At 33.0% G+C, this 13,875-nt stretch overlaps 1 protein-coding gene across 1 annotated transcript; it reads right to left on the bottom strand.

The window, feature by feature from the left end:
- Positions 1-639: 639 nt before the first annotated feature.
- LOC146946297 (hAT dimerization domain-containing protein) lies at positions 640-6,629 on the bottom strand. The gene is made up of 7 exons (XM_085744431.1): positions 6,453-6,629; positions 3,554-4,907; positions 2,759-3,445; positions 2,586-2,669; positions 2,422-2,497; positions 1,997-2,319; positions 640-1,094 (listed from the first exon to the last, which is right to left on the bottom strand). Exons 2-7 carry the CDS (start codon positions 4,874-4,876, stop codon positions 879-881), a joined length of 2,709 nt encoding a protein of 902 aa, XP_085600557.1. The 5' UTR covers positions 4,877-4,907; positions 6,453-6,629; the 3' UTR covers positions 640-878.
- Positions 6,630-13,875: the final 7,246 nt, after the last annotated feature.

Genomic DNA, 13,875 nt, shown 5'->3' with positions numbered 1-13,875 from the left:
AAAAATAACAACAAAAACAACAATAATAATAATATTAATAATAATAAATAATTTATGTCAGAATAACGATAGCTATAAATATAAACTTACACTCATGTAAAGTGTCAAAGTTCCTCATCACTATAGATTTCATTTATGCAATTAAAATGAACTAAATGTTGCAAATGTAACTACGAGGAATTCTGGGCATGACACTATTTCTAACGTGACATTGTTTAATTGATTGAAATTCAAATGAGTTTTACAAAATCATGTAGGATCTACAAATATTTTGCAGGACCAATTAGCGAGTATAATATAAAAACAATTTTATTCAACTCACATTTCTAAAAACCACACATTCAAGAAATGTAATACCATTTAACCAAAAAAAATGCACGAACTATTTCGGATATGTAGTGATTTTACAGTTGCAAGAAGTTCCACCTTTATAATTTATTAAATTTGATTTTTGAAAAACAAATATACCATTGTATGAAATAACTAGAAGGATGTGATTCGCGTACAACTTATTTGTTCAGTTCAGACTGTTTGTTAGCAAACCAGGAAAAAGAAAATCTAACGTTTGATGTCAAGCATTGCAACTACAGTCCTTTTATATATCCCAGCTTTTCTTTCCATGACAAACACAGCTAAATCTTTGTAAATTGTGATCACATAAATTTAGTATTATGTACATGATTCAATGTCAAAATTTATCTTACAATAAATATATCATTGGTAAGAATAGCTACCACCATGCTCCAATAGATGAAATGAACATAGTTTTATACACACCGATGACGACCATCTTGATTTTTCACAGGGAAGCCAATAATACAGGCCCACAACTGGCAACCAAATCCTTATTCCTCCACAATGAAAACCTTGTAACTTGATTACTCACTCATATCATCATCAAAATAATTCAGATCCGACTCATCGTCACTGGCACCATCAATGTTAGCATGATCTGCATCTGAAGATCCTACTGCTCCATCAGCCATAGTAACCAGCTCATGGGAACCCTTTAGATGCCTTTCAGATCCATCATCATAGTCTATTGAATCATTTTCATATTCATAGTCATCTAGATCAACACCAAAAGGGATATTCTACAAAAACAAAAGGAAGATTCAATCAGATATCCACATTGTTGGTGCTTCGCTGCTGACAAACATATGGTGAATTATCTTTTTCATTTTTTAAGGGGATATCGATAAGTATCTTAAACACAGTAATACCCAACTTATGTTGCATGTAACAATGCAAAATATAACATGTAACTGAAAGTCGCATGCAAGTGATGCCAATAGTTTCAACATATAATAAAAAAAACAATCTGTGACCAAATTGAGTTCGACTTTTGAATTCTTCAAAATCAAGTGATTGAATCAAGAACTATTACAGATAAATTACTATATTGTACAAAAGTCCAAGGTAATCAAAACCAAAAGGGCCAGTTTGACAAGTTGGGCCGGAAACCGGATCTGTTTCCAGTCTCGAAGACCCTCAGGAGTTTTATAGAAGAAAGTTCTTTACTAGTTGTCTCTTTTTTAAAACCCTCCTTTTTTTCATTACACTTGTATTTTGTTTGGTATAAGATTCTAAAAGTCAATAAAAAAAATAGAGTCTTGCTAACCGGTGCCCCCGAGGCACTCGTTAAGAAATCCAAAAATAGAATTTCTGTCTTGGAAATATAAACTGCACTTTTCATCAAGTAATAATTACATTACTTTTTAATAAAAACTTACTTCTTTTGGTGCATAACCAATGCCCCTGGACTGTTTAGCATTCTCCTTATATTATTTAATTATTACCGGTTCAACCCTGGTCAGACCATTAAACTTTGAAACGATGACTATCCTGATTTAATATCAGGTCTGATTTCGATTACCTTTATTTATAAAACATATATAGTGCATGGAAACATATAAATATAAATTAACAATCGCCAAGACAACTATAAATGTATCAGGAATCCAATTAACAGCAATTATTGCTAAGCGCTGATTACCTTGTCACCATCAGAGCTTTGTGCAGTGGTATCAACTATCCAGTCAGCAAGTAAGTGCTCTTGTAGAACATTCTCAGCAGAGGTTGACTTCGACTCCCTAGACCTTTTTCTTACTTGGCATTCTCTAAGTCGCAAGTTGTAGTGAACGTACATAATGTCATTAACTTTCTTCTGTGATAGGCGATTTTTTCTTTTGCTATATATCTGATCATACATGCTCCCATCATGCTCACATGCAAAAGATGAGCATGTCTGACTTAATATGCGAACGGCTATTCTTTGCAACTCCAAGCAACTTATTCCATGTTGTTGCCACCAAGCAGCTAGTGAGGTAAAAAGGGTAAATTAATTAATCAACTCATAGAATTAGCAACACACCTCCGCATATTTAATTGTTGCATGAAGCATCTAATGCAGTAATTTACCTGGTTCAAGACCTGTTCTTGTGCTAATTGCCAATTCAGTTCCAAAGTCATCTTGAGCTGAATTATAATGAGGAATCTAGAAATAACATCATTGTGAATAAGATATAATAATTAGAAAATATTTAATAAAGTATATCATATAGCAGTCATTAAGGATATCTTACTTGCATTGATGCAGATATTCGTCTCATATTATCTAGTTCTAGCCGAACAATGCATTCATTCAGACCACGTACTACATCAGAATGCTACAGTCATATCAAACATTCACTTCAGAAGAGAACTTGAATAAAATTAGAAAATTCACAACCATTAGAAAAATATTATTCTGGCATACCGAAACAAAATCTTGACGATATCGGTATGACGGATTCAAGAAGTAAGCAGCCAAGTAAAGAGGATGACAAAAAAGAGAGTTACAGTGCCTGTCTATCACCTTCCAGAATGGCTCATATTTCCGTGCATCATCGCCATGAATAGATTTGATTGCAAGTTTTGCCCTGTACAAGTCGTTATATACATATGGCATTGACAAGCTCTCACCACTAGACACCTTTTGAAACACTTGCAATATGGGATATACTGAATTCCTCACATACTGCATTTTCTTCCAAAATGTGACATTCAAAACAATTTTTTGCACCTCTTTCCCCTGGCTTGAACTGGAGAACCTGGATGACATCCATTTGTTTGAAAGAAACATTCTTCTGAGACTAACTCGATGATCCAACAAATTCTGCAATGTAGCAAAGCTAGAAGCACACTGGGTGCCAGCTGGCTTTAGAAGCTCATTCCCATGGGTAAATTCACTTTTCATAAGATTTAACAACCATATTTGATTGTATATTAGTTTTGTAATTTTCTGGCCCTTTTCCATGCACTCTTCTACACATCTAATCTTCAGAAAATCTTCAAGCACTTGATTAATACAATAGATAGCACAAGGTGTCCAGAACAAATTCCTTCTCCTTTCTTCAAGCATTTTCCCAGCAGCTTTATAGTTAGGAGTATTTTCAGTTATTACCTACATCAAAAGGGGGAATTAGGAGAACCAGATTAATTACAGATACAAGTTAATATTTACGATGAAGGAGGATGCCACAAGAATAGAAAAGAAAAAAAAACATTTTACCTGCACTACATTTTCTTCACCTATTTCTTCCACTACTTTGTCCAAAAGCTTAAATAAATATGTTGCATCTTCAACTACATTAGTGGCATCTACTGAAGAAACAAAGTATACACCATGAGGAGATGAAACAAGAAAGTTAATAATTGTCCTACCCTGTGCATCTCTCCAACTATCAGCCATTATCGAACAACCAGTGATTGCCCAGGAAGCCTTATATTCAGCAAGATAATTCTTAATGGAATTGATTTCCTCCTGCAAAAAGCGACCCGAAATAAGTTGGCTGGATGGGCATGCCAGTCCTTGTCCATATTGACCAGCCAATTCCAGCATTTTATGAAAATATACGGAGTCTGCAGCTTGTAAAGGAATTCCTGCGTGGCAAAAGAACTTGCAAATAGAAGAAAAAAGTTCCTTGCGTAATTTCTTAGTGGGTCCTGTCTTAACCTTTAGTTGTTTGCAAGTTTGAAGATTCTGATTTGTGGGATGTTTCAAGTAAAAACTATCTAATCTTGATCTTCTCAACGCTGGTTCTGGGCTAGTATTAGAGGACATTCCCTTAAAGGTCTTTCCTGTATCTTTACAGTATCTCCTATCATTATCAATCAAAGCTTCCTTGTTCATATGATGCAAAGTATCTTCCTGCTGCTCATACTCGTCATCTTCATTATCAGACTTTGGATAGAAAGGCATCAGATCCTTACCCTCGGGTTGCCTATGTCTTTTTCCAGTGCGATGCCATTTCATATTCTCTTTTATTTTAAGATAAACTTCTTCTGGAGCACTTTTACAAGGTGCTACCTCTCCCGGAATCCTAGCCAAATGTTGTTTAAATCTATTAATACCGCCACTAACAACTTTCTCACAGTAACTGCATTTGACTTTTTTCTTTCTCTCATCCTGAGCAACACCGTGTTCCCACCCTGGGTCAACATATCCTAAGGACCGAAGAGGAGTTAAATTTACAGATACATTCCTGCCATCCATCAATTGCTTTCCTTTGCTTCTACACCCAACTTGCTCTTCATCGTCTTCATCATCATTAGACTGAAAATTCATATATGCTTGTGCATCAACTTGCTTTTGTTTCTTATTTGAACGACACCCTTCCAGATTTTCCTTCATTTTTAGGTAGACTTCCTCCGGAGCCTTTTCACAGTATGTTACTTCACCAGAAACTCGGGCTAAATGCTGCTTTAATCTGTATATCCCACCACTAACAACTTTCCCACAGTAATTGCATCTAACCTTCTTTTTCCGCTCATCTTGAGCAATGCCATGATCCCAACCAGGATCAACAAATCCTGTGGAGCGTATTGGAGCCATTACATCCAAATGAGAGCTATCGCAATTCTACCTGCAAAAGCATATGTGATGGATGAATACAAGGCACATAAAAATTTAACTACTGTAGCATATAAATTATAAAGTAATCCGAGAACCTCCCCAGTTCCAGTAGCGTATACATCACAAACTCCAAAATCTCTAGTTATCAAGTAATAGAAGATGCTTGAAAATTAAAGCAAAGGAAGCATGCCAATAGGCAACAAAGATACCTTAAAAAAAAATACATAAGAGAAAGCAAAAGGATGACTCCAAAGAAACATCAATACTTTGTTGACATTAAAAAGGTCAACAATATGAAATGCTTTGTAACAAATTTCAAGGCAGTATTCTGACAAAAATCAAGGGCCCAATGTGGTATAAAAAGAGCACCATCAAGAAACAGCAACCGACAGAAACATAGTTGCACAATAATCTTCAAGAGTTTTGGATTGAAATGGCCTATAAATGCCAAGTTGGGACTAGCATCGAGACTCGAGAGATATTTCCCTAATTCCACATTACATCAATCCGAAAGTAACTCGTGTATTGTAGCTATGAGCTTTAGAAAACACCCATATAAATTTAAAAGGCAACCAAGGAAACCCAACTTGAGCAAATTCTATATTTCCTTTTCATGTCTCTAATTATCTATCCCTCAACAAAATCACAAGGAGGATTTATTTCAAACATGTATAGATTATTAAACCAACAAAAGAATCAACTCATTACGATTACTGAATACTGATTACCCATTAGCGCAGCATCTGCTTCATCTTCTAATTTACATTCCTTCATAACCTATGTCAATTCCAATCTTTTGATTTACTTAATAAGCAACAAGGATGTTGCTTAGCTTTGTTTTTTCACAGTAACGATGTTATAACTTAATCCCATGAGAAGAGCCGAGAGCCCAACCAAAAAGGCCAGTCCATTAGGTGAGTCATGGCTTAAATACCACATTAAGTTTTCTCACCCTACGTCTCTTACCATGCTAAGGAAAATTTTATGATAATCAGTTATTTACGTACAAAATCATTAAATTACGGATTTTTTCTGTCTGTAGATAAAGTGGTAAGCACAACTTGAAACTCACACGCACAACTGTGAGGGCAAGGTTCAGACCTGAATGACTTTAGGGGTGTTCGCAGTGCGGTTTGGATCAGTTTTGAGGCAAAAAGTTATCTGATCCAAATTGGATGACTATCCTACAAAAATCCGATCCGATCCAAACATGCGGGTTGATTTGGATTGGTCTTTGGATATCCAAAATGCAACATGTAATTCAAAATGAAGGTGTCGAGCCTAGCAATATCAACATTGTTAGTTGACCTACGTCTTACAAACTAAATTGCGAATTTATTCACATAAACCTTAAACCCTAACTGTAAAAAAAATTATAAATTTAAAATAAAATTTTACTTTATTCCAACCAAACATAACCTGAAAAATCAACTGATAAAAAATTCCATATACAAATACCTAAATTTTCTGAAAATCAAAATTTCCTTTTGCTACTATTCCCAATTGCGAGAACAAGAAAGTCGATCATAAAAATAAGAGAAAGTTAGAGAACAACCTCAACGTACGGAAGAAGATCCAGATCGAAGTGGAATCGGCGGTGGAGGTAGAGTTTCAGGCGGTGGAGGTAGAGTTTCAGGCGGTGGAAGATCGACGGCGGTGGAATCGTTCGGTTGTTGACGAAAATCGGTTAGGAATCGTGAGTTGAGGTTGAATTACTGGGTGAGACCTTCTTAACTCGACCCGGCGCGTTAATTCCTTTCTTTTTTTCTTTATCAATAAATTATTATTTTTTATGCAATCAATAACGTTTTACCCAAAACATTAAAGTTTAAACATAAAGTTTTACCCAACGGTATATAGACATTAAAATTTTTAGGTTAAAAGATATGCTCGTTTTGGTTTTAGTCCTGTAAAAAAGAAAAATTAGTTTTTGATCCCTGTAAAAGTTTTTGTTTTTTTAAATTTTTACTTTATTAAACCCTTTGATTTTGATATAAAAATGATTTAATAATTTAAAGTTCGATCGAGAAATACTAAAGTCGGATAAAAATTTCTTCATCGATCAATCAAATTGAATTCTTGGCACGGTTAGTTCTTAGTCGAAGTTCATCAAACATTTAAACTCAATACTTGATTTATAAAATAAGAGTATAGACTAATATAAATTTATTTATTTATCTATGATGTGCCATAAAATAAATTTTTTTTATATATTTATATTTTACCCGACTTTTCTTTTTTAACCAAATGTATGTTGCACACGCAACTGTGCGACTAATCCTCTCGAGATAACTCGAATCCATTTTAAAAAAAAACTGGCATCTCTCAACAAATATTTATTCATATACATTGATCAAAAATCAAACTCTAGATGAAATGATTAAAAGGTCAAGTATTTAACAATAACACTTATGTCGCACTAGGGTGAATCTTACTCTTTTTTTTTTTTTTTGTATTGGTCAGAATTTGAACTCCGAATCTTACGTATATTATATTATGCATTGTCCCCTAACAACTCAGTTTTACCCAATTGAGAAATTTGGCAAGTTAAACTATTAAACTAATATGAATAAAAAATATACAAAGTTGGTGAGTTGACTCATGGGGTCTTAACTTTTGATGGGAAAAAAACGCTCACCCAGTCCGATTTCAATTATTTATTTCTCTACCGCTCCTTTGTTTAATTTATTTTTAAGAGTATCATCAAATCCTTTTTTTTAACCAAAAAAAAATCCTTTTTTTTTTAATATTGAAAGATTAAGACAAAAAAAAACCTCATGCATTGGTACATTTTTCATTTTGTGGTGGCCGGGGTTTGAACTCAAACCTTATATATATTATCCAAAAATATTATCTACCAATATCTGCAAGACATAAAGGAACAACATATATTTTTTTACCTGATACTGACTTTGTTCATCATACCAAAGAGGTTTCATAAAAAAAAAACACATTTTAATGACTTAACAATCCATTGACAAACTTCTTTTTTTTAATCAGCAAAATTTTATTAAAAAACAGGTCTTTTCACAAGACGAACAGAGACCGGTGTTACAGAAAGTACAAACTAGGGTGTCGTATATAGGAGGAACACCAGATAATAAACACCTATTGTTGTATATTTTAAATATTTCAAAAGTTATTTATTTTATTTTGATTGATTTAATTTGGATATTACTTTTAATGGCATATGAATAATAGGTATGATATGTCACGTTCTCATTTAACCATAATTTGTGGAACCTCCTTTGAATTACTCTACCAATTTGATAGTGATGTTTATTAAACTTAACTATGTTAAATGTGTTTTAAATGTGCTAACTAAGTTTGACTTGGTATCTATACGAGTAATTCAGTTTTCCTTATTCTTTGTTGATCATGGGTTAGTTTCCTAAAACTTCTCAATTGCTAGTGTTAGTATTATTATTTATTTAACTAATTATATTGTGAAGAAAATAAGTTATGGAGCCTATAAAGAGAGTTACGTTTTTGCATCCAGAGAGTGATGAAAAAAAAAAAAACCTTCTTTCATAAATCAACTCATCCTTTATTATAAAAGCTAGACTTGCTTGGCTATCATGTTTGCCCTAATCCTCCCTACTTTGCCCTAATTCTCTAGCTTTTTTCCCTCCTAAACATGTACTAATTGCTCGAGTAATCTCATCCGTTCAAGCACTTGATTACATCCGCTTATTCAAACTTGAAAAAAGTTCTCTCACTTCGTTAATGCAATTGAATACGTATTAAAGCCTAATCAATTCGGTCAAAATTCCCCTACACTAATTGCTAATCAGAAATAACTAATTCCCCTACACTAATTGCTAATCAGAAATAACATAAACATCCCTTAGAAAGTGGCAATTGAAAATGTTTCACGCATACATTTTTTACTGTTTCACGCATACACTAATTCCTATCACATTATTCTACTGACATTTCAATGTTTCACGCATGCATTTTTTACACTATAATGTGCTATCCGATATAGAGTGATAGGAAGATATGCGTTTCAAGGTGAAATTTCCCTCGAATTTTACCACTAAAGTATGCACTAATCACTCTACCAATTACTACCTATTAAAAGCAATTATGACCTACTTATTTCAAATATTAACACGTACCAAGGTTGATTCAATTTTGAATAGTAATTATTATGTACTGTTAAAGGCAATTAAGAACGTAGTTAATGGCTTGAAAATGTCGTTAATGACAATTAAAAACTTGAAAGTCGCATATTTTCGTATAGGAATTACTTTTAATTGCTTTTATGCATTATGCACTAACCACTCTACCAATTACTACCTATTAAAAGCAATTATGACGTTCTTATTTCAAAAAATAACACGTATCAAGGTTGATTCGATTTTGAATAGTAATTATGACGTAGTGTTAATGGCAATCAAGAACGTAGTTAATGGCAATTAAAAACTTTTGAATAGTAATTATTACCAATAGAAGACTATGATTAATCACATTTGAAACTAACGAAAAGAATTGCCAATTACCTATTTAAATACCACTTAGTTGTGCTAATACAGCCATTCTCGACTTTAAGAAAATTTAAGCAAATATAACTCTTCTTGCACTTGCTAATATGACAAACATTTTCACCCCCATTTCAGTTGTGACAGGTGGAAAAAAGGATTTGAAGTTGATTGTCCGTGTGGCCCATATATGGCTGATCCGTGATAAGAAAAATCCAGACGATATCATCTTCATGAACATGATATTGGTTGATGAGAAGGTATATTATATAAATCGATTGTATAAATAAATGATTCCTTTTTCAAATTGTCACTACGATAACATATACTATGGTTTATGTTAATGACATGTTATTTTTTGTTTAGCGAGGACGGATCCATGCCACTATTCATAAGTTCCTGGTGCCAACGATTCAAGGAATGGTTGAAGAAGGAGGAACATATAAGCTAGAGAATGTCATGGTAGGATTTAATGAGGGAAATTACAAACTCTAATTGCCACACAAGCACAAACTTAATATGGAATTGGTGTAAGGCTTGGATCAAATTTCAAATGGGTCAATTTTTGTTTGTTTTATTTGTAATGACTATTAACAAGAGTTACTGTAAGAGATGGGTTGAATATGTAAAAAAAAAAAAAACGGGTTGATGATAACCAATGATGAATGTGAAAATACTAATGTCATTTCAAATGTCATTTTTATAGTATTTCGTAATGTATGATAACTAATGTAAAATGTACGGTTTTCAAACTATATTAATGTCAAGATGATATGATTAGTGTAATACATTTTTTATCATATGAATATTTCATATTTTTTTATTATTATGATATAACTTATTCGTACATATTTTAGTCGGTAGGACCCGTGCGGAGCACGGGTCGATGGTCTAGTTTATCTTAATCTTAATCTTAATATATATAAATGTTAAACAGTGTTGATTAACCCTAATCCCGCCACTGTTTAACCTAATCCCGCCTTTTTTGAGGGTTTAAAAAATCTTTATGAAAAAACTCTTTGCAAGGATTCGAACCCACTCAAAAATCTTTATAAAAAACTCTTTGCAAGGATTCGAACCCACAACATTATGGTTCCCTGTAAGCACTCCAACCACTAAGCCAATAATTGTTTTTGTGATATAATTTTGATTCCACTGCCTCATATCCAATACCAAACACCCTCATTAAAAAACTAATTAATCCATTTTTCTTTCTTTACGGAATTGAACATTGAACGTTTCTGAACCCTTATTCCTTTGATCTCAACCCAGAAGGCAGCGGTTTCCATCCATTTCTTCCCTTTTTCCTTCGATTTATCCTAAAAATTGTGACTGTGATGCAGATTTCGTCCATACTAACTTATTAATGGTATGATCCCTAAACTAATTTTTGATATAAATGCTATTTTATTCATTTTGATTTTGTGGATTGTGATTGTGTCAGTTTTGATGAAAGTTGATGCTTCAAATCCTATTGTGATCGTGTCAATTTTCTTGGTTGTCAATGCTTTAAATAATAAGACACTTAAGGCTTTAAGTAATAACACACCCATGCTTTAAATTGTAATGGTTACTATTGACACTTTCAATTCCAAATCGTATTTTCGAATGTTTAATAGTTACTTATCTACTCTTTTTAGACTGAATGTAACTTGATTTGTGATATTGAAAATGATTTTAATTTGAATTATTCAATAATATAATTATAGTATTTATTGAAATCTAATACAAAATACATTTATCCAATTTGATGTTTATATTGTCAAAAAATTTGAAACAAACAAAAAATACCCGTGCATCGCACGGGTCAAGGTCTAGTTTTTATATAAACTTGAGAAGTTACTTTCTTCTTCATTTTTCATTCCTCCATTTTATACAAAAATAATCTAAGTGTCTGAGTTACTGTTTTTGTATTTCTCGTGTCCTGATAGCCTCGGTACGATTACCGCCGAGATGAACCTGTTGTACTCTGGGGGAGTTGCGCAATTCTGCGGATAATTCCTTAGTTCAGTGACATAGTCACGCCTCAGGTTTTAGCTTTCATTTTCTTGTTTTGCAGGTTGTGATCCTTCAGCCATCCGCCGACAACACCTATGAGGACTACACCCACCAAAATACACATCACCACCTAAAACAGACTCATACACGAGAAAGACCACTGTAAAAACGATATCCACCATCATCCGTCGTCACTACTCACCCCCAAAGAAAAACAACCAACACTAAAGCTCAGCCCAAAGAATCCATTCACAAACTCTGTGCGCGCGCGCGTGTGAGAGATAGGACGAATTCGTTGACACCAAATCTTAACCGTTGATTTCTTTTGATCCGAATGCTTATATTTATTCATTTAAAATATCATGTGAACCACTTAAGTGTATCATGTAGTATATCTTTTTGGGATTTTCATTTCCTAATTTGTTTCATGGTTTTCTCTCTCTGTATTTGTGATTTCGAGGCATACTTCTATAGCTTTTTGTTGTTCCATTCACAAATATAAGAAGCATCTAATGAAACTTGAGTCATATTGAAGAGCTGAATGATCAATTTATAGGTTCCTTAGGCAAGGATACCATTTATTATAGATTAAAAAATAGGATTTTTTTGGTATTTCTAAAAATTGTTTTTTTGGAAATTTATTAATTTTTTAAAATTTATTAAGAATAGTTTAAGTTATTTCAAACTCATTTGTTAAAAGTTAAAAAAGAGAATTTAATTTTCACTAACTTAAATATTCATCGTTAGAAATTTTACATAATACAAATCGTATATTTAAAAAAAAAACATCATTCAAAAATGATTTTTATGAAAAACTATTTGAAAAAGTTTTTTACTTAGAGATTTTTCAAAATTTTATTATCCAAAAAAATAATTACAAGATGATGAAATATTTAGAATGACATTTTAAGATAAGCTATTCAAAAGAGTTTTTCATTTGAAACTTTCTGTGAAAACTTCTTTGTTAAAAAAGTTATAGAAAAATATGAAAAACTATAACAAGCATGCCCTTAACAAATAGTGAGAAGGCGTGATCATCTTTCACTCTACTTAGACTTAGATGATGCCTCTAAATCCGGTTAAAAGAAAGTCTTTAAGAATCAACTTGGACCCAAACAATGTATCTCATTTCTTCCATGAATTCTCATTGTTGCACATTATAATATATCATGAATGCACTCATTGTATTATATTCAATCATGAAATAATCAAAATCGTATTGACAAAGTTTCACCAAATTTCTCTCAATACTAAGGAAAGAATGATGAGGTGCAACTTGCACCTGAAGAAGATGCTGATTTAGATGATATTTTGCTAACGGCGACTATCAATTTAGATGGTAATTCTGAACTTTGGTACTTGAATATAGGCTATTCCAATCATATGGTTAACCATAGTGAAAGATTTTGGAGTCTTGAATATAGGCTATTCCAATCAAGATTTCATGCACATAGTCTACTCCAATCATGGATTCTTTTATAATTTTTCCTTCATATTTTTCTTTAACTAAACATTATCTTCTGCATACCGAACAATGATTGTCAACTCAAACTTTTGATGGAAGCCAAATTGACCTTGAAATGAGGATCTTGTGTATTAGGAAACATCTAAGGTGACATAGGTGTCAAAAACGTGTCTTGCATAATAGCAATGTATATGAATTAAGTGTGCAAAATAATGTGACATTTTAGTAAAAAGTGTCATAAAAATGTCTTCCATAGTTATAATGCATGCCAATAGTGTTTTTAGTGGCATGTAAGTGAATAGTTCTATCTTTGTCTTTAGTGTACCTCATTGGCTATAAAAGGAGAAGATTTGTAACATCTTTCTCACAACTTGAATCAAATAAAATCGTAGTGTGTTTTAAGAAAAACATGTTCTAAATTTCTCTCTTCTTTCTGAAAGCTCTAAGTTATTATGTTCATATCATAAGTTCCTCCATAGAGATGCTAGTACGCTATACACTCGCCTCTGAAATGAGGATTTTGTGTATCAGAAAACATCCGACTATAGATTCATGCTACGGTCCTCTCTATTATGGGATGCCAGTCTTAATTGACAATTTGTGCTCGAGACTTTCATGTCTATGGTTGGCTATTTATTGTCTCGCTTGATGATTCAGTTAATACTAATCTCATGATATGTGAAGCGCCCGGTCAGTGTGGTACAAAGCCTCAGCTAAAAGAGAGGGTGCATATGATATGAATACAATACGAAGAGTGAGTAAGAAAGGAAACCACATATCCATGGATACACCAGACTCAACATCTCAACCCATCACTCACCCTTTTCTTTGTTGATTGCATGTGCATCCATTTATGTGAGCACGAAAACGGGTTGGGACTTCATGTTGCTCAATGGCCATAGCCATGTATTATAAATACTTCTGGTATATCCGTTTTGCGCACGGTCTAATAGGCTACATTAAATAGTTGTTGGCTAAGTAGAATGAAATATTATTACTATAGTACTTACAAAGTATACTATGTGCATGAA

This window comes from Medicago sativa, chromosome 2 (genome assembly GCF_051527215.1).
Source record: "Medicago sativa cultivar Bolivia chromosome 2, Bolivia_mono, whole genome shotgun sequence".
Taxonomy (NCBI): Eukaryota; Viridiplantae; Streptophyta; class Magnoliopsida; order Fabales; family Fabaceae; genus Medicago; species Medicago sativa.
Note: the sequence above shows the minus strand (reverse complement) of the source record. Positions and strands in the feature narration are given on the sequence as shown.

Coding starts and splice junctions, on each gene's coding strand:
- LOC146946297 (XM_085744431.1), bottom strand. CDS start 4,876: ATGGCTCCAATACGCTCCACAGGATTTGTTGATCCTGGTTGGGATCAT. Junction 2,320..2,421: donor AAGAACAGGTCTTGAACCAG/GTAAATTACTGC, acceptor TTACCTCACTAG/CTGCTTGGTGGCAACAACAT. Junction 1,095..1,996: donor AAAGCTCTGATGGTGACAAG/GTAATCAGCGCT, acceptor TTGTTTTTGTAG/AATATCCCTTTTGGTGTTGA.